The sequence below is a fragment of the Acomys russatus genome, chromosome 8 (genome assembly GCF_903995435.1).
Source record: "Acomys russatus chromosome 8, mAcoRus1.1, whole genome shotgun sequence".
NCBI classification, from domain to species: domain Eukaryota; kingdom Metazoa; phylum Chordata; class Mammalia; order Rodentia; family Muridae; genus Acomys; species Acomys russatus.
The window spans coordinates 64712367-64736227 of NC_067144.1; the positions used below are offsets into that span (position 1 = coordinate 64712367).

At 39.1% G+C, this 23861-nt stretch overlaps 1 protein-coding gene across 1 annotated transcript in view; it reads right to left on the minus strand.

Moving 5' to 3' along the window:
* Nucleotides 1-221: 221 nt before the first annotated feature.
* The window catches only part of Adamts5 (ADAM metallopeptidase with thrombospondin type 1 motif 5), a 38914-nt gene continuing 15274 nt past the window's right edge, over nucleotides 222-23861 (minus strand). The window contains exons 3-8 of the mRNA XM_051150168.1: nucleotides 19451-19618; nucleotides 10843-11126; nucleotides 9161-9344; nucleotides 8674-8849; nucleotides 6308-6483; nucleotides 222-2067 (exon numbers count right to left, since the gene is read on the minus strand). Coding sequence (XP_051006125.1) covers nucleotides 1500-2067; nucleotides 6308-6483; nucleotides 8674-8849; nucleotides 9161-9344; nucleotides 10843-11126; nucleotides 19451-19618 — 1556 coding nt within the window. The 3' untranslated portion in view covers nucleotides 222-1499. The remainder of the gene's footprint in view (nucleotides 2068-6307; nucleotides 6484-8673; nucleotides 8850-9160; nucleotides 9345-10842; nucleotides 11127-19450; nucleotides 19619-23861) is intronic.

Sequence of the window (23861 nt, forward strand, 5' to 3'; positions counted from 1 at the left end):
TTACATAAAACAATTTGCTTTGAAGTATTTCACAAAGAAAAAAGAAATCCCAGTGGAACAAAACACCTTGTTATTTGAGTTATTAGAGGGAGTTGTGCAGTGTGTTGTCTAAAGGAGATTTTCTGTGTATGATTATTATTATGCATTTTCAATATTCAACCTTCCTGCATAGGAGAAAGACTTCCTGAAAAACCCTTACATTTCATCACTTATATACTCACTGATATAGTTAAACACTTTCCAATTGGGAAAATTCTCTAATACAGTAGGTGTATGATTATATTTTTTTAAGTGATGAGATGATTGCCTATGGTGTGGAAACAGTCTTATTAATGCTAGCCAGTTAGTTTGGTTTCTTGAATTAATTGAATTAAAACCCATTGCTCCTCCTAGGTAAGGCTAAACATGAAATGATTATGATATTAGTCTTAGAACCAGTCAACATATAACAACATGCCTTTTCCACCCCTTGGGGAAAACAAACAAGCAAACACAAACATTTGAAAGAGTGGCTGAGAAGAGGTATGCTGGTGCGGAAGGTGGTGGATGTGACAGACACGTTGATGCTGTGTGTTCTGCACATTTGCTACACATTGTGAGATATCAGCTAAGAGACACAGACAGTAAGCAGCTGTGAAAATATAAATTGAAAACACAGTGACATGTTTTTTTTTCTTTTAAATCCCAATACAAGCAAACTAATTTTTAGACCCTTGAATATTGATCACATAAACACAGGAAGACACAATTTCTACACCCAATGATACAGTAATTTGGCTGGCTGCCTGAAAAAAATACAGACGGTCAAAAGGTGAGAGTACGTGGACCCATGTATGTGTTTAAATGACCAGACACACACAGATCCTTTCCCTTTTTAGAATTTTCTCAGAAGATGCTTGCTGTCAAAATGCTTTTTAACTAAAATGTTATGTCCTGCAAACTGAAAATTTACAAAAATCTTATTTAACAGCAGCAAGTTCTTGTTTTCCAGTAAATCTTCCACAGCTTTTTCTGGAAGCTAGTAGTTGAAATAGCTGCAGACCTACTTTGGTCAAATACTTTGCTATAGAAATATATATTAACAGGACCAAGTATATCAAGTGACAAGGGTGGATGCAGTACGGACAGTAAAAATAAGGTGTGAGTCACGGCTGAACATGATTATGGTGCCTTTGAAGACATTCTGTAAGAGGTAGGTGACAAGACTTCTCTGCCATCTTCAAATGTCCCCAATTCTACATTCATCATGTGCGTCTCCTTTGTGCAGGCCCAGGGATGTTCCATAACTCCCACGTTTTCTGTATTCCAAGGTCACCGTCATGTCATGAAGTAGTGCATATCTTTTGGACAGAGAGCAGATTCTGCCAAAATTCGACTCCTGGTGACAATGACATGGAGGCACAATTTTCTGTGCTTCGTGTAGGCCTTGTCTGCACCACAGCTGTATCTGTGACGTGACGATCCTCCAGGTGTCTCAGTGCATGAGAGCAAACCGCAGGCTAACACTTCTTCAGCAAGCATTGCTTAAATGCTGAAGGCCGCTGAGAGAGAACACATCCTTTTGCTAGTTTCTTGTTTCCATCCTGGCACTGCACGGTCCTGGTGTGCCAGCCTGTGTCACAGGTCCTAGAGCAGGCCAGCCACGGGCCTGTCACCCACTGCAGTTGTGGAGTGTGAGGTCCCACTTTGTTGATGCCATGGCTAATGACAGAGTTTACTTTTTGAGTGGACTTCTTGGGAACAAAAAAGCTATAGCGAACATCTAGCGCTTTAGTTGGGTCAGTTGCAAGGATTTGCACAATCAGAATTTCTTTTGTGGCTGCATAGCCCATCCCGTGTAAGAAATCATCTCTCTGGCTCCACCCACTGTAGTTCATGACTGTGCCATTGATGTCTATGATAGTCTCTGAAGTGGAGATCATGTACTTGCCGTTGATAAGGTACTCACCACTTTTCTTCTTTAGGGCTAAGTAAGCAGTGAATCTACTCTGGTCTTTGGCTTTGAACTGTCGGACTTTTATGTGCGTTGCTCCTTCAGGGATCCTCACAACATCGGTATAACCCTTACTGTAGGCAGGAATGTCCACACGGGAGGTCAAGAAAAGAAAGGGGGCAATGAGAGAATTAGCATGTACCTATATGTAAATAAACAAACAGAAATTTTCTAAAACTTTTCTCTTACCTAAACACAAAACTTATATATTATATATATTATGTTATGTTATATTATACTAATTTAAGAACTTAAATTTAAGCTGGTTTCAAAGTTTTTCATATCTGTTTTTGTTGAGACATCCAAAATCAAGATGATACTAGCAACCCATGCATATTTGAAAATAGATTTAGAGACTCATATGATAATTTCATCTTTATTTTTACCACCTTGGTGCATGTGTACTACATTTGCAAAAGTGTTTTGTACACTTCCAGAACAGGCACAAGGTAGCAATATGTGAGTATAAATGGACAAAGCTGTCTCAGTTAATCTGATAGAAATATTTAATGCTATACAATCCTCATATTGGGCTCACTAGCAAATATTTCAATATGCCCTAATCCTGTGCCTCGGGCCAGGTAAATCTTTGCCTTTCAAGGTGAGCTGCAGGGGTCATTCTTAGAGGTCTGCTCCAAGGTGCGGGCTTATTTAATTACTAGTTGAACTGGCTTCCGAACAAACCGAAGCTCTGCCTCTAGAAGCCTCACTAGATTTAATGATGCAGGCAGCTGAATGAAAGGCAAAGTTTTGTCACTAGATCATAAATGATTACTATTCTTCTTACAATATTAGATTTTAATGCCCTATAATTTTTTGAAAGTTTAGTCTTCACCCAACTTTATAGTAAATTGAATGAGGTGTTTAATTGGGTAATATATATATATATATATATATATATATATATATATATATAAAACCTTGTCTTGAAAGATGCATCATCTGCTCAGGAAGATCAAAGATCATCTCTAATATCCATAAACCTTCTTGACCTCTAACACACATGCTTATTAAGTATCAGGAGACAACACCAATAAGAAGGGCTTATTTTTTCCCCAAGAGCTTATGCTTTTATAAGAAGCCAGAATAAAGTTTAAAGATATATTATTAGTTAGTATGATTTTAAATGTTTCCTAAATAGAAATAGCATTGAATGCTCAGATTGATTGTTATAAAATTAAATTGAGTAATTTCTTTTTTCTTTTCTTTCTTTCTTTCTTTCTTTCTTTCTTTTTTTTTTTTTTTTTTTTGAGACAGAGTTTCTCTATGTTATTTTAGTCATCCTAGAATTGCTTTGTAGACCAGGCTGGCCTCAAACTCACAGCAATCCACCTACCTGCCTCTGCCTCCCGAGTGCTGGGATTAAAGGCTTGTGCCACCACTCCCAGCTCTGTAATTTCTAATTCTTAGTTGAGATTCAGGATTATATGTCAAAACTCTAATTGCATATCTGCTGACTTGGAAAGCAAGCTTATTATCAAAGAGGGTCCCATGTCTACCAGGCATCTGACTGTAGTGTCTGTCTCACACACATGTCAGAACTTCTGAGGTTTGGGGACAGCAGGGTTATTTGGTAGGTATTTCTGATTCTTCATACCTGGATTCATTATCTTTATATTTGTAATAATATGTAAGATACTTTTGGTAGTGTCTAATATTGATAGATGATACACAAATCTACAAGGTCTTCAACGTCAGAATGATTGTTGGGCGTGATGTCACAGTTTACACACAGTAGGAAGTGAGAATATAATAAAAATCTTTAAATGACTACATTACAGAGCACGTCATTGTCAGTGCTGGCTTTAAGAGGAGACCCCTTGTATAAATTCAACTTATAAAATCTGACAATTAAAAAATAAAGTATGACAATTGAGGGGAGGAATTTTAAGCACGCCAGCTGCCTTCATCGTGAACGTCTTCACCATGGCGTGTGACTTCAAATGCATATATATTAGTTAAAAATTCAGAAAATATAAAAGTGTTGCATTTAGCACTTTAAAAAGTAGTTTTTAACTCTATGTTGAAGAACACATGGGGTACAATTAGTGAGGTATCATCTAAAAAATAAGATCCTCAATGTAAGTCATATTCTTTCTCTGTCATCTTCCTTCTCTAGCTATTTTCTATTCCTTTTCTATTTTTCTTTCTTTCTCTCTCCTTAATCTCTTTCTTTTCCTCCTTTTCCCTCCCTCCCCCTCCTCGCCCCCTCATTCTTTCTTTCTTCTTTTTCTTTCTTATATCACAAAATGTCCCTCACAAAGCACCTCTGCTCTGTTTTGGCATTCACCCACTATGTAGAATCATATAAGTCTTAAATTTTCAAGTTTTGTTTTCCTAATTTGTGAAATGAAAGTTTGAGGTACTAATCTGTAAGCTGCCTTGCATATTGGAAATGTGAAAAGACCAAATATAACTGGATCTTCAGGGTTGGTATATTATGATCCGACGGGGTCAAATGGTTCTGATTTCATTATTTAGGAAGATTAATAATATGTATTTACAGTCAGAATAATTCTTCAGCTATGCATTTTAAAATCATATCAAACATAAATTTCAGTTTATCAAAGGAGTGTGATTATTAGTATTTTTTAATAAACTCTTTTTATTCTTTATTTATTTTTTATTAATTTATAATGCAAATCAAAATAAACTCTTGTTGAGGTGGCTGGTAAATTGCTGACAAAAGAAAACAACCCTACATGAGCATGCAGGCACACACCACCTGTATACTCAACATGGGAGAGAAAACAACCCTACATGAGCATGCAGGCACACACCACCTGTATACTCAACATGGGAAAGATCTGTCTGACCCTTTAGCTATGACAGGCATCCTTCTGAGGACAGTGCTATAGTTGATTTCAGAAACTGTAATTTCTGTTCTCACTTGTTTAAACCAGAAGTGTGGAAGCAGAAGACCATGCTGTGTGTCTGTCCTTACGGAGCAGACAGAAACCAGGTCATGCCCTCTAAAACGGGATGGTTGCAACAACATCGCGATAAACTTACATTTTGCAAGAGGAGATATTTTCTGAAGAAAAGCACATAGTCTAGTGAGAATTCTTTTGCTATAAAAAATAGTAAAGAGAGCCAGGAGTGTCATCTTACACTTGAAATCCCTGCATAGGGACAAGATGATGACTGGACATTCATGGTTTACCTGGTCTACATAGCAAGGTCATGTCTCAGGGAAAATCAATAGAAGCAATAGAAGAAGGGAGGGACAGAGGAGGGAGAAAACGTGATGTTGGGACGGGAACATTCTGGTGTCTAGTAGAAGTTGTAAGAGTGGGTGTGTGTATGACCAAAATACATTGTATACATGTATAAAATATATTAGAATATATATTAAACATATATTACAATATATTAAACATATCAGGAAAGGGGACAAAGGATGGCTCAGTGGTTGACAGCATTGTGGATGCTTTTCCAGAGGACTTATAACCCACATCGTAGCTCACAACTTTCTACACCTCCAGTTCTTGGAGATCAGATGCCCTCTTCTGTTCTCCAGTTCAAGGCATGCAAATGGTGCACAGACGTGCACGCAGACAAAACACCCATACACATAAAATAAAACTTAAAAATACTATAAAACTAAGCTAAGGCCAATCATGCTTCCTATGCAAGGCTTTGGGAAATGCACTTTTGTTGGGCACCACTTTATGGAACAGTGCACATGTTTTTCTTTTTTCTCTCTAATCCTAAATTCTTGGTTCCACGGCCATTGTAGTTTATGGCTTCCAGAAGCATTTAACATTTTCATCAGCCAAAGAGGTCTATTCAGCTCTTCTCCTCCTCTTCTCATATGCAGAATGCATTGTTTTTTTATGTGCATATGTTTTTATTTTAATGGGATGGAGTATGGGGCTGATTCAGATTGTCCACAATTAATACTATGATTTTTCTTGTGCTCTCAGAGGGCTATGACTTTTGCCAGCTGCAGATAGTTTACATTTGGAAATTTGGTAACTCTTGAGAGGGTATAAATGCCTTGAGTGGGCTTGTAGCAGCTGCTGTTCCCTCCTGCTGATGGTCCTGATGCTACTGCTTCTGGATTGTTGTTCACTGGGTTGCTGGTTTCTAGTTGGAGATATTCTAATGATGAAGAGTGGGCTTGCCCCAGGAATTTGATGCCCCCAATCGGTAAGAAGTAGTTTAAAAAGAGCAGTGACCCTTTCCATTGTTAAAACCACATTAGACCTTCTCCTACAAAGAGATAATGAGGCAACGTGTCTCCTACATCATCTTTGCAGGAGTGTAAAACCTTGTTTAGTTCACATGAGGGCTAGGGGGCTATCATGTTACCTTTTTTTATTAAAGGTTCCAATAACCTTTGTACAACTGGAGTTGTCCCCTCCACATACTCCACACTTGTCATACTGTAGCTTTGAGCCAATGATGCCGTCACAGCCAGTCCTCACGCACCTCCCTCGGACACACACAGAGTTGCTATATGGCCGGCATTCAGTCCCATCTGTAACCTGCATATGGCAAAGATATTAGCAGTAAGGATATCTGGGCTCTGGGAGTTGTTTCCTTTATTTAAGACGAAAGTTGCAATTTTTGACCTCTTATTGTAATAAGCTATACAATAAAAAATAATGTAGACATTCCTCAGAGGTTGAGAACATGCACCGCTCTTACAGGAGACACAACTGCAGTTGCTGCTACTTATGACAGGTGACTCACAGCAACCAGTAACTTCCACATTAGGGGAGAATCCAATACCTTTGGCGTCTCCAGGAACCCTCTGTCATGTGCACACACCAACACACACACACACACACACACACACACACACACCCCACATATTTTTATTCAGAAGTCTGGTTATATACTTTCTCTCTTGAACTTCTTGATTAATATGCTTGGTGATTCAATTTACTAATCTCCATTTTAGTACTCATGACACAGTCCCACTGTATCATCTTGGCTTCTCACATTAGGGAAAGAATCTTTTAACTGCATGAGAGAATACTGCTCCTGGAGCAATCTGAACATTAGAAGCTTAAGAATACAAAGATTCTTCTTTGCTGTTTAACTTAGTTTGGTGGCAAATTTGAAACTTTAGGCCCATTTAAAACCCTTTCATGGTTACTGTGTGTTGAATGCTCAGACATCAAAGTAAAGATAAACAGATTCATGTGGAAAACAGAACTTGGGGAAGGAGGTTTCCAAAAGGTTTGTAAATAGAGTGAGTACTTGGTTCTGAATTAAGGAAATATAGTTTGTTGTTGTTTCAAAGTCATTTAAAACATAGCATGCAACCTGCTATCCTTCCTCTGAGTGCCACCAGGTCTCCCCCTCCAGGGGACATGGTCAAATACGAGGCACCAGAGTACGTGGGAAAGGCATTCCCCACTCTCCACTCAACTGTGGAGAATGTTCTGCCCATTGGCTAGGTCTGGGTAGGGGTTTAAAGTTTACTGCCTGTATTGTCCTTGGCTGGTGCCTTAGTTTGAGCGGGACCCCTGGGCCCAAATCTGCCTATCATAATGGTCTACTTGTAGGTTTCTAGGACCCTCTGGATCCTTCTACTTTGCTATTCTCCCATGCTTCTCTCATCTAGAGTCCCAATAGGATGTCCTCCCCTATGAGCATATACAGGGGGAGGAAATCCCCCTCAGGAACAGTCATAGGGTAGGGGAATAAGGGGAAAATGGGAGGGAAGGAAGAATGGGAGGATTCAAGGGATGGGATAACCATTGAGATGTAACAGGAATAAATTAATAAAAAATGAAAAAAAACATAGCATGCACAGAAACAGTCCTGTGCTTGTGTGCATACATGTTCGCATATATTTAAATATACATTTTAAACTTGGATGCATGATTCTTTCAGACATGTGTGTATGTGAGTTTGTGTGTTTATTTGCAAGCTGAAGTAGAATAACCCTCAAAGTGTTAACAATTTTCTTCCTAGTTATAATTCTAGCTTTTTATTTCTGTTTAATGTTTTAAGAAAAGCATATTACTTCATGACTAAATAGATATATTAAAATATACATGAATTAGAGATGGAATGATTTTTCAGTGGTATATGATATAGGGATATAGATACAGCTGAAGACTGATTTCAGAAGTGTTCTAAAATGAGTCATATGTTTGAAAATTAAATAAATGGTGTTTGTAAATTGCTTCATGATAAAGAAAATAATAAAAAAATCCCTTTAGTATATTTAGAAAATGTTTATCTGTGAAAATATGAAATGATCACTTACATATCTTGTAATGTAAATGACTAGAAGGACTTTGGTTCCTGGTGAAATTTTTAGATTTATTCTACTAGAGTCAGAGACAATGGCCTTCAAACTCTTAAGTAAATTGCTAGAAGATGGAAATCTTTCTTCCCAGTAGCCCATCACAAAATTTGCCTGGAAAATGTATGTTTTTTCCGAGGCTAATTTGAAGATAGTATCCTAATTTATCTTCCCAGACAGTGAACTACACCCCTCAAAAAAATTGATTTTTAAAACATGTACTTGTTCTGTTAAAATGTTTTAGTTCATTGTATAAAGTTTGCAAATTCAGAAATTATAGAGATGGAAATAAAGCCCTTTCAAATCTAACTGTTCTGGAAGTAATGACTGTGTACATTTGGCTACAGACTTTATTCTATGATGTAATTTCTTCCCAGGATGCTTATGATTTTGGACAGAGAGAGGTAGTTACCTTTGGAGAAAAGACCACATAGTAGCCAGTGCCCTTGGCTCTGCAGGTAAGTTTGCACACATCTGCTGGCAGGACACCTGCATACTTAGGAACCCATTCCACAAATGTTTTGATTCCTTTTGCATCAGACTGATAGCCATTTTTGGCCTCACATTGCTCATGACGAAAAGATTTACCTGTGAGACAAAATATGTGACATCCATACCTCATTAATCTTAACAGAATATATTAATGATTTCTATACTGAAGAACACTTTATGCACCACTGTTTAAAGTACCTTCATATATTGAAAACACAGGTGTAGTCGCTTATCCCTTGTAGACTCTGTGGTCTGTGACAATAATTCAAAAACCACCCTCATATTTGTTATAAGTATACATATAAGTGGCTCTATGTAGGATTGATGTTAGTTCTCCCTTGCTTATTTCTACTAAAATAGGGACTGCACATGACACCTGTGGTTACTGGCATCTGGAGGCAGCTTACCATTAGGTGGGCAGGGTGTGACACTGCAGGAGCGGTATATGGCCCTCTTCCCTGTGCAGTAGCGGCCACTGTTTCGAGGTGCAGGGTTATTGCAATGGCGGTAGGCAAACTGCACTCCTCCCCCACATGAACGAGAACACTGGCCCCAGGGGCCCCAGGACCCCCAGTTTCCATGGCTTGATGTCTGAAATAGGAAGCAGAAGATAATTGAGTTCCTTTTGGAAAAATATCCCACGTGTATATTGCAGCCACTTGGATATATCATCCCAGTTAAGGTATTTCCCGGTGCTAAGCAAGTCATTTTTTTTAGGACCTTGTGTTTAACAGCAAAGGATCTAAAGTGTCACCCTAAGTAATGAGCACATGTCACGGATTACATCCTGTCTCCTCCAGTCATTGTACATCCGGCCTTCGGATGCTGCTGCAGAAGCCTTATTCATAACCACAGATACCTACTAACATCCTTTGTACTTTCATCTTGGACAAATAGTGGAAAATGCATCATGCTGATCTTTGTATGACCTTCTATCTAGTCCTCAAATTCTGAGGTCCCTTCGTTGACATCACACATTCTGCCTATGATAGACTCTGCCTCATACATGAATGCATTTGAGCTGGGCTTGGCTAACTTCCTCATTAGGTGTGGCGGACAAGGAAAGGCACTTTCCGGCTGTACATCCATATACTCCAATGGAAAGAGACCCTAGGCACCACACTGTGCGTTTCTTCCTGTGGGGACACTGCACAGTGAAACTGAGAGACTATATATAGTAGGAGTAACAGCATAAGCTATTTTGAGTTGGAAATATGAGCTCCTGGTCGCCTGTGTCAGAATATCTGACAAGACACAGGCATTGAGAACTGTCTGTTGCATTGTGAACATACTCTTAAGGATAGCCTCGAGGGCACCATAGCTCCTAATACTACATGAATTTTCTGTTGGGAAAAAGTGAACATCCGTAGTTGTACAAGATATGAGCCAGGACTAGAGTCTCTGCTGTGCTACTGTTTCCTCATTGACTTTAAGTAGACACGTTCTGATAAAATTGCTAAGAAGATTTAAAAAGTGTGCTTCCTTGGCTAGTGCCATAGTTTGAGCGGGACCCCTGGGCCCAAATTTGCGTACTCTGGTGCCTCATATTTGACCACGTCCCCTGGGTGGGGAGAACTGGTGGCACTCAGAGGAAGGATAGCAGGCTACCAAGAAGAGACTTGATTCCCTATGAGCATATACAGGGGGAGGAAGTCTCCCTCAGTCACAGTCATAGGGGAGGGGAGTATGGGGAAAATGGAAGGGAGGAATGGGAGGATACAAGGGATGGGATAACCATTGAGATGTAATATGAATAAATTAATAAAATAAAATTTTAAAAAATGAAAAAAAGTGTGCTTCCTAAAGCACTGTGTCTTTTTTTTTTTTTTTTTTTTTTTTTTCCTACTGAAATTTGTCCTGGGTTTATTTGTGAAATCTTAGAGTTTTCCAAGACATCCCTGTTAGTTGCATGTTTTCCTTTGGTTATAATCATGGATGGTATAGGTGGGAGCTGATATTTGATAGATTGTTGAAGGACAAAAATCTTTTAACTAGGAAATAAAGCCCTCCAATGACAATCACCATGAATGTCTGGAAAAGCATCTCCTGTGTCAGTCTCTAGGCTTTAGTTGACAAGAAGACCACTTACTGAGTAATATTTTTTCTTAGTTTTGTCCACGCATTTGCCCTGCAGGCAGATTCTGCCCTTCCCGCAGGGCGTGCCCTCCACTGCAGGCAGCTTTTTGGTCAGACACACCATTTGGCCTTGTCGTAACACAGCACACCACAGCCGGGCACAGACATCCATGCCAGGGCACACAGAGTACTCAGGCCCAAAGGTCAAGTTGCACTGCTGGGTGGCATCATAGGTCTGTCCTGGGAGTTCCTCGGGACCCAGAATTTGCTTCCGTGGAAGGTCTAGCAAACAGTTACCTAAGAGAGTAATAGAGATTTAGAATCAACCAGGGTTTAGGTTTCAAATTGCTATAATCAGTGACCTAGAAATTCAATGTTTCAGGAGGTGTCAAAACATGATGAACCCGCAAGTTAGTAGAATGGTCCCAGGGGATGCAGTGGGCAGGGCTGACCATCTGTTTGGATTCGAAAATTCTCTTAGAGCGATGTGCTCTTTGAGTGGTTATTATGATGGAACTAAGCCTGATATTGCTATTGTTCTCTGTGACTATTTTGTAATAATGAGTTCTAAAAAACAGCCACTGAGGGAATGAGAAGGGGCTTAGAGGGACTCTAATGGTGAGCTTCATAGTGACCGTGCCATTTACAGCTTCAAGCAAATCTCACTGGTGACATTCCACACTCTCAAGTCCTAACTCACTTCTTACCCATAGCCTATCTTCCAGCCAGTAACAAATGATGACATCTCAGGCCGTTATTGATTCTTGTGCTCATTGAATAACCACTTACTAAATGTGCAGGATGTTCTAGACACAAATAAAGTGTCAAGAATTTTTTAAAAAATGAGGCACACCCTGTTCTGCTCCTCAATAAAGTGAAAAAAAGATTAAATGAGTATTTCCCCAAGAACTGCAAAATTTGTAATAAAGGACTTTCAAGATCCGTAGAATAAAGTGATGATTAAAACACACACACACACACACACACACACACACACACACACACACGAGTCTTTGCTAATTTGGACCAGAATAAGTCTAATCTTTACCTCTGCACTTCTGTTAAGTCTGTTTATCATGGTCTTGTTGACTATTTAGGGTGACAACGAAAAGCAGATGGCGTCTTGCTGCATGGCAAAAATGGATGTGGTGGGGTCAGGCAAACAGGGATGCTGTGGAGAATTCACAAAGACTGGAACGTCTCCTTTTCACTAAAAATGCTTCCGTAAGAACCCAATCCCAGTGAGCTGAAATCATTTTCTTCACCCTATACTCAGGCACAGGACCCTATTGGCTTCTGTGTTTTTAATTATTTTTCACTTGATTACAAAATACACACTCATAACAGCAATCACAACTAACATCACGCACTCAGGAATCTTTACATATATAAACTTATTTAATTCACAGGACATCAACTTACTCGTTTTATTTATCTTAAAGACAACTTGAGAAGCAAACTATCAATTTCTCACCCAACATTATGGAGTTATTAGGGCTTGGTGCTCAAGGCCTACCATTCTCCTGCCATACTAGGTTTTCTCTGTCAGGCATATAGAAAGATGTCTTGCTTTCTGAGGGGCTGGCATATGTACAGATTCTCTTTTTTCTTTTTTTTATTAATTTATTCATATTACATCTCGACTGTTAGCCCTTCCCCTGTTTCCTCCCATTCTTTCCTCCTTCCCATTTCTCCCCTTCTCCCCTCCCCTATGTCTGTGACTGAGGGAGACCTCCTCCCCCTATATATGCTCTCAGAATATCAAGTCTCTTCTTGGTAACTAGCTATCCTTCCTCTGAGTGCCACCAGGTCTCCCCATCCGGGGGACATGGTCAGAAAAGGGGCACCAGAGTTCGTGTGAGAGTCAGATCTCACTTTCCACTCAATGGTGGAGAATATCCTGTTCGTCGGCTAGGTCTTGGTAGGGGTTCGAAGCTTACTGCCTATATTCTCCTTGGCTGGTGCCTTAGTTTGAGGAGGACCCCAGGACCCAGATCTGCCTGTTATAAAGTTCTTCTTGTAGGTTTCCAGGACCCTGTGGGTCCTATTGTTTCCTCTTTCTTCCATGCTATTCTTGCCTAAAGTCTCAATCGGATATCCTCTCCTCTGACCCACTTTCTTGGTAGGTAAAGATTTTCATGGTACATATCCCTTAAAACAGTACAAGACATGAAGATAAAAATGGAAGCTATGATCTAACTAAAAGACAGATTCTTTAAGTGATAGATATTGTGCCTCAGGCTAGAAACAGCTGGTTTAACATCTAATCCTGATAAAATACCAAATGCTTATGTGCTCTGAGCCAAACTGAGCTAACCTCTCCCTAATTTATTTATGAGACCTGTGAGATACTTATTTTTGTCACAATGTACTGTAAGGATAGAATTAGATTTGAAAATTTAAAGAAAACAACAGAAATTGATGAAGCAATAATAGTTGGTTCTATGTTCAAGCCAACTGAACAACTGCTTATATATGGCAGCCAATACCATTTATTTAACGAACACTTGTCCACATTCGAATCCTTGCACTGAAAAAAAAAATAATACCTATTCAGCGTGTTTCAAATGAACTGCAAACATTTTTACAACTGCACTCAAGTTTCTACAAAGAGAACACCATACACCTATTTGTCCATCTGTGATAGAGGCATTAAATGAAAATGAATAAGTAGCAAAGTTCCCATTTAACTAGGCCAGAGCGTTTGAAGAGGTAAAGCTTCTTAAGGCCAGCCAGAAAAAGCATTAAAAATGAGAATCTCGCCAAAGAGAACTTAGGGAGAAAAACATCAAGTTAAAAGAAAAACATTAACTTCCAGTCAATAGGAAAGAATGATAGTAAAACCTCACTAAGCGTTCTTTACGGGACAGAGGAAGAGCAGGCACTTTGGAACTCTGGGAATAAATGTTATCTTCACTGCTACATGAACCGGCTGCTGTGTAAACCAGAGAGGCCTTAGCAGATTGCTGATGTTAGGACACTGTCAACAAATCTCAGAATCAGCAAGAATGCTTTCCAGGTCTTCAAAACGGCTGTTTCAATGTTTTTCCCACATAAAAAAAAGTACAGACTAGAGGCTGCATAACAAGGTATTTAGCTGGAAAGACTCAACCATGTGTAGACAAACAGGGCATGGATCTGCCTCATTTATAGTGAACCAGAGTAAGTGAACCTCTCAAGATGGATACACAGTCACTGGCACCCACCCCACTTTACAGGAGATTATGAGCTAGGAGGAATGTAGAATGCAAGTAATTTGGAATCAGTCTTTGATAAGGGCTCTTTGACATGAAATCTGTCTTTACGAAGCTTAACTAAGTGCAATTAAAATAGCGTATTTTCTTTAGAAGTTACATGGAAGTGATAGTTTCTTGTTTAAAATAAAATGATTCCCTCCATCTGATGGCTGATATTAACTTACCACCATTTTTTTTTAAAGAAAAATTTGTCCCTGCACTCATTTCTGCTTCCTCTGTAGCCTTCACTTTAGTAACCATTTTTAAATTTAATGATTTTCTTTTGTAACCAAGTAATTCAGACATCTCTACCACATGGAAACTTTATGCCAGGAAATGACAAAAATCATTATGGTGCCTGACTATGAAGCTCACAGTATACAGTATTTAAAAAAATGATGTAATAACGGATTATTCAATCTGTGCCTTCCGCTTTTAAAAGTGCATATGGTTTGGAGGTAGACTGAAACTAGGATATAACTATTCTTTCAGCATTTAAATTATGTGCAGTTGTTGCAGTCCAACTGCCTGCTGACTTTTTTGTTGCCTCATCTATTCTTACTCTTAGCCACTCCTTCACAGTGACCTCATATTTAAAAGGCTTATATTAGTCTGAAATTCTACTTGGTCTTTGTTCTGTTACGGAGTGCCAAATTGTGCATTCCTCCCTTCCCTCCCCTCTTCCTTTCCTTCCTTTCTTTCTTCCATTCTCATATTTGCTGTATATGAAATAGATACTTAGAAGGGCAAGTCAGCAGGCACATATGAACATGGCATGTGTATTTCTCCATACACACAAGGTCAAAAAAAAATCTGAAGTAAGGTCAACAACTAAAAACCAAAAAGGAGTTATTGAAACGGGCAAAGGAAAGCATCATTGCTCAGAGCCCACCACAGCTTGCCTCCAGAAAACAGAACCTAAAAGGCTTGTATATCTCAGGCTGTCCTCTGTGTTTATGATAAGTAGAAATTGTAAGACTAAGGATTTATTTTTAAAGAATTTAATCCTTCTGTATTTTTAGCACCACAGTTATTTCCATCTTGTCTTCTCTTCCAGCACTCAGGTATAAGACTGAGCATTGACCCAAATATGCGTAGCTTGCACAAACTCAATGAATGATCCTAAAGAAGTGTCTGAGGCATCATAACTTTTTCTCTGCTCTTATTTTGTTTCTAGCTTCATATTCCTGGTTTGGCATGGTTTCTTTGGGGCCTTTGGATGAATTTCTAACACTAACAGTGATATGTGTACTTCCTTCCTCTTTGGGAAGCTTTCTAGTAATAAAGGGGAAAAAACATCAAAGAACAGAGGATGCTGACCAAAAGTGACTCTACGAGTCTGCAGTTGTTGGGGACATTGTGTGCTCATCATCATATTTAACAGTAAGGGAGTGAGAGTAAGCTTTAAATTACAGCTCATCGTGGCCTTTGAGTATGTGTTATTTGCTCATATTTTCAAAAAAGCAAATTTAATGTGAAAAATCAAGATACAACCACAAAAGCCCTCACACATTCTTAACATCACCTTGAAAGCTAGCTTTGTGTTCTGATTGCCCCTCCTAGAGTTGGAAATTAATAAGAAATGCAGACATATGTCCTTCCAGTTCTATTTTCTGTCCAAAGTTCTGTGCTTGTTGAATGGCCATAGCCTTAGCTCTTTAAGTAAGTGAAAAGGTAATTTATAAAACCGTCTATACATTTCTCTTACCAGCTAAGGTAGCTAATGTTCGCGAGTTTTACACACTTGGTCTGATCATCTGGCCAGAGGACTTCTGGATGCAGCAAATCCCCAGGTCTCATTGAAGGTTAGGAAGCCTTTGGTAAAGGAAATTTAATCACCTGCCTTCCTTGCATAATTTCTGTGCCCGTGCTTAGCCTTATTTCAGAGGCTCGTGCTCCGAGCCAGCTAACTTGTATAAACAGCAACATTTCTGCAAAGCCCTTGTCTCACGAGGCAAGGCTACTCCTGTTCCAAATCACAAGTCTCCAGATACAGTTACTTATGAGTGTGCACTTTGGCTTCCCAGCCATAACTGAACCACCGCACATTTCTCCTTTGACCTAAATCAGGAAACACTGAGCATTAACGAATTTAAACCTGGCAGTGGTAGAGTGCTACAAATGTCCAGCTACTTATGGCTAATAATTAAAAAAATAAATCAAATGCTTTGAGTTTAATTTGACTCTAATTTCCTTTTGCTTTAACACTGCTGGATGTGCAAGTAGGAAGGAAGTGATGGCTCACCAAACGGGTGTTTCCAGATCACGTGCTCTTTAGGCACCATCAAAATACTGGACGCCTTTTGTGACAGTAGCTACTTAAGCATGGGATGTTTTGCTACCTTCTTCTGAGTGTCTCAATTTAACTCTCCTAAGTAGCCGAAGTCCCTTTTTTCTCTGTATGAATCACTGCATCTGGCCAATGTCTACAGGTCTCTCTGGGAATACTAATGTGACAGATGTCACAATGTTGATGTTTAGGAAAATGGGCTCAGGCCACTACACATTATTCCTATCGTTATCACCATCATTATTCTTATTGGGTTTAGGCTGGCAGGTTACTAATTTTGTTACTTCCTTATTGTCAAATGAGCTTGCTAGAGCCTGACTTCCAGTTTTGTTAGTGGTCACTTCATTTGTTCCCTATGAAGAAAGTACAAAACCCAAAGTGTTATGCTCAGGTGTGGTGAAATCTGTTAGTCTTTGATCTAATGTATGTCCATGTGCTTCTTTTTATATCATCTTGTGATTGGGGTTTTCCTTGATTTTTTGAGTTTGTAGTTTAAATGTCACCACCCCGATCATCTAAAAAATGGGGTTGCCAGTCCCGACTACCATACTTTCACTTAAACTAACTAGTAGGTGTGTTAAAATCAAAATTACCAGGCTATTAAGTTCTTTGAACTCTCAGTTAAGTAACAGAGCTAGAGTGCCTGCTTGGACACTATATCCTCATGTGATCATTTGACAGGAGCCATGGCTTGGCTCCTGCTGCACACCGCCTTTCCTTATTTTTCCTTATTCTGAAATTACCTTCATCTTTATAAGTGATTGAAAACAAGCCATTTTTCTTTTTTAGGTCAAATTAAAGACCACCTAGAAGAAAACAACACATTCAGAAGTGAAAGTAAGTAGATTTGATTAATTAAGTAAATATTTTTATGCTGTTCAAATCATTCTGGCGATTCCTTTGTTTATTTATTTCACACCTGGGAGACTCAGACAATCTTTATAAGTGTAAATGAGTGTGATCTATTTCTACTAAGACTATGCTCTTAGCTGCTCTCTGACAGACGTCCTTTTGAACAGAAACTGATGCCAAAGTATGGGAGTTTGGTGAAAATGAAAACCAATCAGAGTATAAAATATTTTAAAACATAGAAATATTGTTAAAAGTTGAAGCAATGCTGGAAGCATATTTATTGTACTGAAAGTAAGACCTTGCACTCTACAAATATGAAATACAGGAATCATTCTCAAATTACAGCCAAAGGAATACAATTCCATACAGCACGGCAAATGAGCTAATATGTACGCAGGGTGAAAAGCTGGCCTAGTTTTGCCATAAGAATTTGCTGCCTTAGCAACTTGATCCACTTACTGAGAGATTCAGGGTTGAGCTCAGCCTCTTGGAATGTATAATATATAATTTTAAAATAAAATATTCATGGCATTCTTAAAAAATAAAACAGTAAGGGTAGTATCAGGAGTAGAGAGTTAAGATGCTACCAGAGAGAGACTTTCTCTGGTAGTGACTTATTCACTGTTGAAAGGAAGATACAGGGACCCATACACTTCAGGATCCGGCCAGTACTATACCAAACTAAAGAGGATTGCCGTTTTATTTTAGTCTAAAGGAAACACCTACAGGTCTTAGTATTTATTGTTTCTAAGTCTTTAAGAGACGGGATCTTTTTTTCCTGCTATTGACATTGCTTATTTTTTATTGATGAAAATATTTGTTCTGAGGCATGGCTTTGTTCTGCATTTATGGGTGTCATGGATGTCACAATCATTGCGCTTCTGCCTGCAGAGTGCCGGGGGTTGCAGCTTTGCACTACCATGCTGCTGCTGTCGCTAGAACTTCCATAGAAGGATGGCACTAGATTACTGCTAAGATTATGAAATGCAAATTCTAGTGTCAACAAGAGTTTTTCCAGCTCCATAGTAATATGTGGAATCATGAAGTAATGCATGCATTTTGGCTACACCGTATTAAAAAAAAAACACTTTGCAGCAAACATCCCTGTGTTTGAAGTGGACTTCACTTACTGATTATTCTGGCACTGTTTAGTCAAAGCTCAAAATGCCTAACACACTAAGAAATTAAGTGTTTATAAATCAAAACTTTGTGAAACCCAGGATAAAGATGATTACCACTAATTCCCTTGATCCTGCTTTGGACAGTGACTCATAAGATCATTTTATGGAAACTATTATCTCCAAGATCCAAAACTTAGCCACCTGCTTCTGAAAGAGGTAGGAACACTCTCTTCTGAAAGATGAGAAAGTTGAAGTATATGCTCTCAAGGATTCCTTCCAACTGCGCATGTCCAGCCTGCCATATTTCTACAATGTCGAAACAGTAAGAGAGGAGAGAAAATTTGCAATAGCTTGTTTAGAAGACTGCTTAGGGAGTAGAATTTATTATTTCTAGAAATTGTGACTTCCTCTGTACTTTCATATGACTTACAGCACTAATCTGCGCCTTACAGAATTTAATAAAGCATGTTATGCTCATGAACTGTCTGGAAAGGATAAAGCTAGCAATTTTCCTTTGAAGTTCTTGAAGTCTTTTCCCACCATGGCTTTGCTATTTTTGTTCTGCAGTTTTTATTCCACATCCAGGAGGATCTGCTGTCAGGATGAAATCAAATTCTTCTAGTTGGTGAATATCTAGAGAGCTTCCTTTCCTGGTTTTATGTTGCTATAAAGAGAATCCAGCAGAATTATGTCCTACACCTTAACCAAAGCCATATAATAGACATGCAGCAAATAATTCTGAGAGTCATATTATTATCATGCAAAGCAAGATGTCTGCCAACGTTCTCACAGGAACTTAGTGGTGAAAGAGGAAATAAAAGCCAGACTCTCAGGGTACCCACTGCTGGGCATTCTGTGTGGTCTCCCACACTGTTTCCTTTTTGAACTTTTTAAGTTTGCAGCAAAAAAAAAAAAAAAAAAAAAAAATTGCTGTAATGCCACCAAGGCTGCTGGCATTGCATGCCAAGAGACAATAATCAATTTTCTTGCTTCTTTTCTGACACTGTCCAAACAATGATTGTCTCACAGGGTAAGCTGAGCATCATTAGACCATCATGGTGCAATGCTACCAAGAAAATGAATTTGTTTTCCTGAGCCTATGTTGTCCAGAATACTACATACCATGACCATCATCCAGGAATTCTGTGATGGTGGCTGAAGTGCACTTGGACCAGGGCTTGGATGCATCGATGCTGGTGAGGATCGAAGACATTAAACGCTTGTCTTCCGTGGAACCAAAGTTCTCTTCACAGAATTTGGAATCGTCATGCGAAAGGCCAAGTAGATGCCCTAGAGGAGACAAGAGAGAGTGAAAATGACAGAAGGAAGAAGGGAATTAGCAATTACAGACTACCCTGAATTTTTCTGCCTAGCAAGTGCTTTAGCACTTCCCCCCCCCCACCCAATCAAAGGTGAATTTAACAGTTTACATATCTAGATGGATCCCCAGGCGTATGAAAGCTGCATGCTGCAGTAAAGTAGTTGCTTTGGGTGAACATTTGGATGAAAACTGGAAAAGTAAATAAAGAAGTAGATGATCACAAAGACCATCTGGACCACACGTATTTACTGACATGTAAAACCTTATGTAGTATCATGAATTTGGGAGGCTTCTGTTAGGATTGTGTCATAGCCTCACCACTTATTACATTTACTGTTAGTATTCTGCCTTCTCTGATCAATTACAAACCCTACCATAAAACCCTTTGTATGTGCTGTAACACTTCACAAGCTGCAAACAGGAGATGCTTTCTGAATGTCAGCCCTTTTCAGGCTTCTGTTTTTTATAGTTATTTAGTGAATGGTGGATAAGTACTAGTCTTACAAAGAACCTATTTCGAAAATATGCTCATCTCTACTGTATTATGAATTTTAAAAATTCAACATAGTTGTTATGAAGTGCTAGAGATGGATGAGGAACCAGATGCCAGGAAGATGAGTAATAGTTTTAAAGTACATGGCCAGGATGTATGTGCACTTAGCCCTCCATACTTGCTGCTAAACCATTGATTTTTCATCTACTCAGGTATTAATTCTCAGAGTGTCCATATCTTCAGATTCTTGTAATGTGAGTAAATTGCTTCTTGCCACTCATTATCAAGTTTCCATAGCCTAAGGCCTTCTACAAATCTACAAAGGGTTTAAAAAATTCAAGTAGCTAGTTATTTCACCAAAGCTTTTAGAATCATAAAACCCTCAAGATTGTGACTAAGTTAATATAGCAGACTGGTCACTTTTCCCTAAGCATCTTATACGGCAAATGCAGCAATGCTGGCCATCGCATCAAGAGTCCAGCCGGTGCAGCCCAGCAGAGATGAAATCTTTCACACCACATTCCAACTACTTTGGGCCAACTTGTTAAATCACTGACACCTCATAACACATTATTTACTGTGCAGCTGACTGCTCTTGTGCTCGAAATGAAGTGACTACAGTTCAGTGACCTTCCAATTCTCCACATATTTGTGCTCTTTATTTGGTTATTGACTTCAACAGCATTTACAGAATTTACTGGGCAAGCAACATTTCTTCAAAAAGCCTCTCCATTACATCTCATGATGAGGTTGATCGGTAGCGTGAGTTTTATCATTGTGGTTTGTGTCATGTGCCCCAAATAACACAGGAAGCAAGATTGGCAACACCTTTCTAAAGTTTGAATGGTATGCAGATATTTCTTTTTTAAAGGAGTATCACAATCCACAGGCAACGTCTTCATTAAGGTTACTGAAAATTTCCTAATCTACCCAGCTCTTGAGAAACCGCCGTGTAGTCCCTGGACTTTGCCGGATAGAGTCTTTAACAGCCAACACAGTGGAATGTGCTTCAGAGTTTCATACTGGGGATTTATAGAGTACACAAGCTCACGAACAAGAGGTGGAGACAGACTTAGAGGTGGCCATTCGCTCCTAAAGGTCACATTAAAGACCCAAATCTTACATAAGGGAAACAGTAGCATTTGCATTTACAGCCCCTTGCAGTCAATAGACACACAAAATACCAAATGAAACTGCCTAAGCAGCTTGATCAATTACCTTCTTTATGAACCTGCAAATGGGTGACAACTTATTAAATGATTTTCGCCTGTGATGTCTAAATACACATTTTTAAAATGTGCTCTCACCTTCTTGTCTTGTAAATCTGGAGTTAGAAAAATATGTATCCAGGGAAAGACCAACTTTTTCTTTTAAAGGTGGGTTGTAATTATCTTGGGCTGGCATTGAACTGGGCCCACAGCTAAGGATGAAGTTGAGCTTCTGCTTCTCCTGCCACTTGAATGCTGGCTCATAAGTGTATGTCTCCCTCCTTTGGTTTAGCCAGCACTGCAGATGGAACTCAGACATCGCACATGCAAGAGAAGTTATACCAACTCAGCCACACCTCCAGCCAAGACACATTCCATGTAAGGGAACCTCAGAGTCAGCGCCTCACTCAACTCAGGTATTACTAGGCAGCATTAGCCTCGGGAAGGAAATTGAGTGTTTTGCTAAACTTTGGTCTGTCTACAATGTAAACAGAATTTTGAATTCTTGTCTTCTGATCCCAAACTAACCAATGGCCAACAGGACAGGGCTCCACATCCTACCAAAACGTCCCCAAAAGCACTGTAATGTGTTTACTTGGGAAAGCACAGTCCAGAAAAGGCATGAGGTCATGGTTTTCATCTACCTAATTTTCCAGTGGGGATTATGGAGATGCAAGAAGGTCTGGCCAGGGGTTGAAAAGTGAGTCAACAGCTCACAGGAGATCATAATCTAGAACCAGCAAAGAGAGGACTCAAAACCTCCAATAACTGAGTGGGGCATATTTTTCTTAACACAAACTTTTATGTAGAGGTGATAACACTCGAAAATATTCCTTTACAACGCATTAAGTAAAATTGTTAATGTGGTGCTGAGTATGCAATCAAGGATGAGGAAAAATGAATTCTATCACCTTATGATGAGCTAGCCTTTTAAATCGATTTTCTACCAAATATTCCTCAAACCCCATTATACTATCAAAGTCTTGAGCTCTGCAACCAGATGAGTTGCATTGATTCTGACCCTTAGAGCATTTCTGTTTTGGATCTTAGACAAATATAGAAATGTCATTGTATGTTGTTTTTGGTGCCTCATGATAGTATTTACTTTAAGGTGTGCCTGTGTGCGTGTTTGTGTGTTGTTCGTGCACATGTGGATGCAGGTGTATGTGTGCCTGTAAGCATGTGCCTGTGAAGGATTAGAAAAGATCCTTGGCTGCTCTCCCTCAGGCACGATCTACATTATTTATTTATTTATTATTTGTTTACTGTCTGGTCTGTCACTGGCCTGGATGCTGTAAGTGGGCTATGGTAACTGGCTAATAAGTGCCAGGGAAACAGCTGCCTCTGTCTCACTAGCACTAGGATTACAAGTGTGCACAACTATGTCTGGCTTTGTATTTTGTTTTAGTGGATTCTGGGGACTGAACTCATGTCTTGGCGTTTGCAAATGAGCACTTTACCAAGGAGTATAATAATTTGTAGTAAAATTTGATATCACTGAGTACCTTGAATTGGGAGGGAGAGAACAATTTCCTAATTTGAAAAGGGAAACAGAGCACACGTTAAGACTCCATCTTTTTCAATGCCATGTGTCAACTTGTGTGGCAGAAAAATCAATAGGCATTCCCTAGAAAAACATGGACTGGGATTAAATTTATTTTAAATGTCACAGTAAACACCAAATCTTGCAGTGTGGTGAAATGTGTAACCCATACCTATTTCTATCTTTTATCCTCAGAGCAAAAAAAGACATGGTTCAAGCTTGACAGGAACTACGTCTAGTTTGTGTTGACTAAAGTGACAAGTCTGAAGACAAACAGCAAATTGAATCACAGCTGCCTTCTCTTTCCATCTCACTTGTCTTGCCAGTATGAACATCTGAATCTGTGGACTGGTCTTTGGTCTACCAAATTTTTGATTTTTTTTTTTTTTTGATTTTTGTTTGTTTGTTTGTTTTTTGAGGTGAGGGAGAGCGCTGCATTTTTTAAAAACATAGACTTGCTTACTCTAATCATCTATGAGACAGAGTCACACACTGATCAGCACACCCAGGAGGCCTCTAACCACAGCAAAGCACAGGCAGTCCCCTGCTGCGTCTCAACCACTTCCTCAGTCTGGCTGAGGGTTTGGTCCTGCTCTTTAAAGTCTCCCAACTTTAACTTAGGAAGCACATTGCAGGCTTTCTCGGTGGAGAAATTCACTTAACACATTTTATAATCAACTACTATAACACAAACCTTTCGTGTGCTTGGAAATTATGGATTTCATTAATCTGAATAAAATTCTATTGTTCCCCTTAGAATATTAGAAACTGGCTCAACATCAATAAAACGGTTGTTTTTAATGAACATATGTGCAGCAGGTGAAATCTTTATTATTATACTCTATAATAAAAGTTTGACAAGTTTAAAAAAAAATAAACTCAGAATGTAAACTTACATCAACTTGAAAACTTTCTGGCGTTCTCCTTTGGGTTGTAAAATGGCTGTAAACAAATCCAGCCTCCACCCA